General features: G+C 50.0%; 1 protein-coding gene across 2 annotated transcripts in view; it reads right to left on the bottom strand.

The window, feature by feature from the left end:
• The window catches only part of WNT7B (wingless-type MMTV integration site family, member 7B), a 96,889-nt gene that overhangs the window by 89,774 nt on the left and 3,859 nt on the right, over positions 1 to 3,256 (bottom strand). The window contains exon 1 of one of the 2 annotated variants that reach the window (XM_009879721.1): positions 22 to 432. The exons of the other annotated variant lie outside the window; for it this stretch is intronic. Coding sequence (XP_009878023.1) covers positions 22 to 104 — 83 coding nt within the window. The 5' untranslated portion in view covers positions 105 to 432. Of the gene's footprint in view, positions 1 to 21; positions 433 to 3,256 lie in introns of those variants that run through there. 2 annotated transcript variants of the gene reach the window in all.

Genomic DNA, 3,256 nt, shown 5'->3' on the forward strand with positions numbered 1-3,256 from the left:
AAAAAAATCTGGATCACTTACAGGTAACTCCCACTGGTAAGGATGAGGAAAATCTGAGGGTAATACACTGAGAGTAACACACTGCGAGATGAAAAAAGGATCATGGCTGAATCCCGTTTACACTCTTGGAGTTCGCTTCCTTGGTTATTCCTTTCTGGCCCCCCCTTGGTCGTAATTCCCCACCCTTTTTGGTGTCAGCTGTGGCTTGAATCTGAGTTGGAATCCAGTCCCTTGGGCTTGGGGGGGCTTTGTCTGTTTGTTTGTTTGTTTGTTTGTATTGTTGTGTCTAGTATTCCCCTGGTGCTAATGCTGCTCCCTGTGCAGAGTATGTGCTGCTGCTGCTGCTCTCGCTGCTGCTGCTGCCTCTGGGCTCCTGCCTGTCATGTCTCAGTGGTTGGAAGTTGTTACAGTGGGTTCTCGTGTTGGAATGAGGATGGTTTAAGGGATTTGGATGGCAGAAAGTGCCTCTCTCTCTCTCTCCCCCTCTCTCTGTAACTCTCCTGAGACTCGGGGCTGCCATTGGGCAGTCAGTCACTGCAATCCGCCTACTTTTTTCTCTCCCTTTTTTTTTTTTTTTTTTTTTTTTTTTTTAAAGGGGAGGATGACAATGGAGAGACACTGATCTAGCCTGGGCTGCAATGAATCCGCGCTCCCTGGCTGAGCCTTCTCCCCACGCCTGGCTCCGCCAGCGCTCCTCACCCGCTTCGTGGGGCATTTTTAAAGCTCTGCCCCGGCGCTCGGCGGGCTGCGGGCTCCCTGCGACGGCCGTGGCACCCTTTCAAGCTCGCCCTGGGAGGGATCCTGAAGGAGCTGGCAGCTCCCAGCTCCGCTCTCGGTTAATTGCTTTATTATGGGCGGCTGCCCCAGTTCCCCCGAAGGGCTCCACCGTCCCTCCAGCCTCGGCAGGGGTTTGGCTCTCGTCGTCCCCGGTGTTGGAAATTAAGCTCCGGTTTCAGGGGGATCTTTAAAAAAAAAAAACCAACAACAACAACAAAAAAAAACCTACCACCCCAACAAAACCCAAAACACCCAACCAAAAAGGCGTATATGTTGTCGTAGCTCGCCTGAGTGAGAAATAAAGACATGCACATTCGTAGCTTCCTGGCGAGATTGGATTTCGCTTGAGAGAAGGGGAGGGAGAGGACGGGTGTGAAACTGCCGGTGTAGGGGGGTGAGCGGGGGGCGGCAGCGTCTGCCGGCGGCTCCCGGCACCTCTCGCCGCTCCCGCAGGAAGACCTGGCGTCTCCCCTCTTCCCTCTCCCTCCTGAGAAGAAGCCAGTCCGAAGAGAGGTTTCCCGGCAGGTTAGTTGCCTCTCCCCCGCCTTTCCCCCGAGCCCGGCGGCTCCTGCCCCTCGGCACCGCCGCGCCCCGGGGCGAGGGGATGCTCAACCTTTCCCCGCTCCGGCGGGCGGGAGCCTTTCGTCCCGCGTAGTCCCAACCATGCAGAGGACAGTCGCTCTTCCTCTTTGCCTCGTTGGGCATTAGTCCTTTTTTTTTTTTTTTTTCCGAAGTGGGGGCGGGAAACCAAACAAAAAAAGTTCTAGTGGTGGGAGAGATGGTGGAAAGACGTGCGCTGCTGATGCCGGGGTCCGGGTTTGAAAACGAACCCCGAAAGAGAAACGTGCACCGCAGATAATTTAGCACAAATGAAGCCGAAATGAGCAAGAACCAGGCTCCGAAGTCTCCTCGGTCCGTAGAGTTTGTCAGTGTTCGTCTCAGGTTAATTGCCTGATGACTGAAGGAGTTTTCTTGGCCAAGAGCTGTTCCAAATACCCTGGGAACACCTCCTCCAGTTAACCAGTCCTGGCACATGGGTGCAGTTGTCTCCATGACACAACGAAATATTCCTTCAGACAGAATGGGAATTGAGAATTGGTGTAAAAACCTTGTCTGCTGCCCAATATGCGGTAGAAATCTTGTCGGGGTTTGGTTTCATTCAACCACTTTCATCTACAAGTTCGGTCCAGACGCTGAGACAGTCAACGTCCTTTTGAGAAACACTAGTCTCGATTAACAAGACTTAGAAGCTTAAACCTTTCAACGACTATTTACTTGCCAAAATCGTCATATTTATAATTCGTTGAGATTCTAAAATAGTCATATTTATACTTCTCTGTGTGTGTGCGTACGTATGTATGTAGATAGACATACAGATGTGCATCTCCTCTAGTGCCCGTTCTCTCTCTCAGACATGCAGGCTGTGGTTGGGGCAGCTGTACTGAATGTGAACTAAACGGGTAGCGACTTTTCATGTTTTATTTCTCGCATTTGTACGGCTTCGGATATATTTTAAATATGCATCTGCTTTTAAAGATGTGCCTGGGGGAAAGAAGACCAAAGAAAAAAAAACCCGTGAATTGTAAAAATGAAAAGTAAATGCTGGCACTGGAAAACTTCGAACAGGTGCTGGCAGAGTTTGACCCAGTCCAGCTGAAACGAAGATGGTTTACCAGTCTCCACAATTTTCGGATCGAAGCTGGTTTTATCCACAGCTTAGCTGTGTAGGAAGAGGAAACTTGTATAAAAGAAACCAAAACTTGCCGTTTCTTTTCGGGAAGTTACATTTTATTCTAAAACCGCGGGCCGGTTATTACTTCAGAAAATTAATGATGATGATAAGAATAACCTGCTAAATTCCATCCAAGTGGTTTCCGTATATATGTCAGCCGCGGAGTAGGGAGAAGTGCACTTGTTTTGTTGATTGAAGCCGAATATATTCCCTTCAATAAACTGGTGTGGCACTGGAGGAGAGGGTATTGTCGGTAACACCTACTATAGGCATTTCAGCATCTGACGTTGCTTCTTCCAGGAACACGTGTATTTTGGACAAAATAGGGGTAAAACGGCACTGAAATTGTTGCCGACGCCATAGTCGGGCTGATAAAGCAGAGCAGGCACGAATAAAGTATTTCTTTTTTTTTTTTTTTTCCATTTTTTATCTGTCTAGTTCCAGCTGCGGCTTCTTTCTTACCCCAAACCTGGAGAGTGTCCGGCACAACAGCACGTCGGAAGCCGGTAAGAGCTTTGAAGGTACGCCCGGTAGGCAACACACCGGAGTCTTTTCTGGTCGGAACCGGGTATTCTCTTAGCTCACCGAACTGCAAGTTTAATGCCAGGGAAAAGAAGGGGAGGGGGAAAGATGAGTCGCTTAAAATAAGCGTATGTCTGGTTGGTGGGGAGGGCAAGCAGTGGCAACAGCAGCAGAGGCATAACGGAGGGTGCCCGTGGAGGGGAGGGGGAGCGTGTCGTCCCGCCG

The sequence above is a fragment of the Charadrius vociferus genome, unplaced genomic scaffold (genome assembly GCF_000708025.1).
Source record: "Charadrius vociferus isolate BGI_N301 unplaced genomic scaffold, ASM70802v2 scaffold90, whole genome shotgun sequence".
In the NCBI taxonomy this organism is placed as follows: domain Eukaryota; kingdom Metazoa; phylum Chordata; class Aves; order Charadriiformes; family Charadriidae; genus Charadrius; species Charadrius vociferus.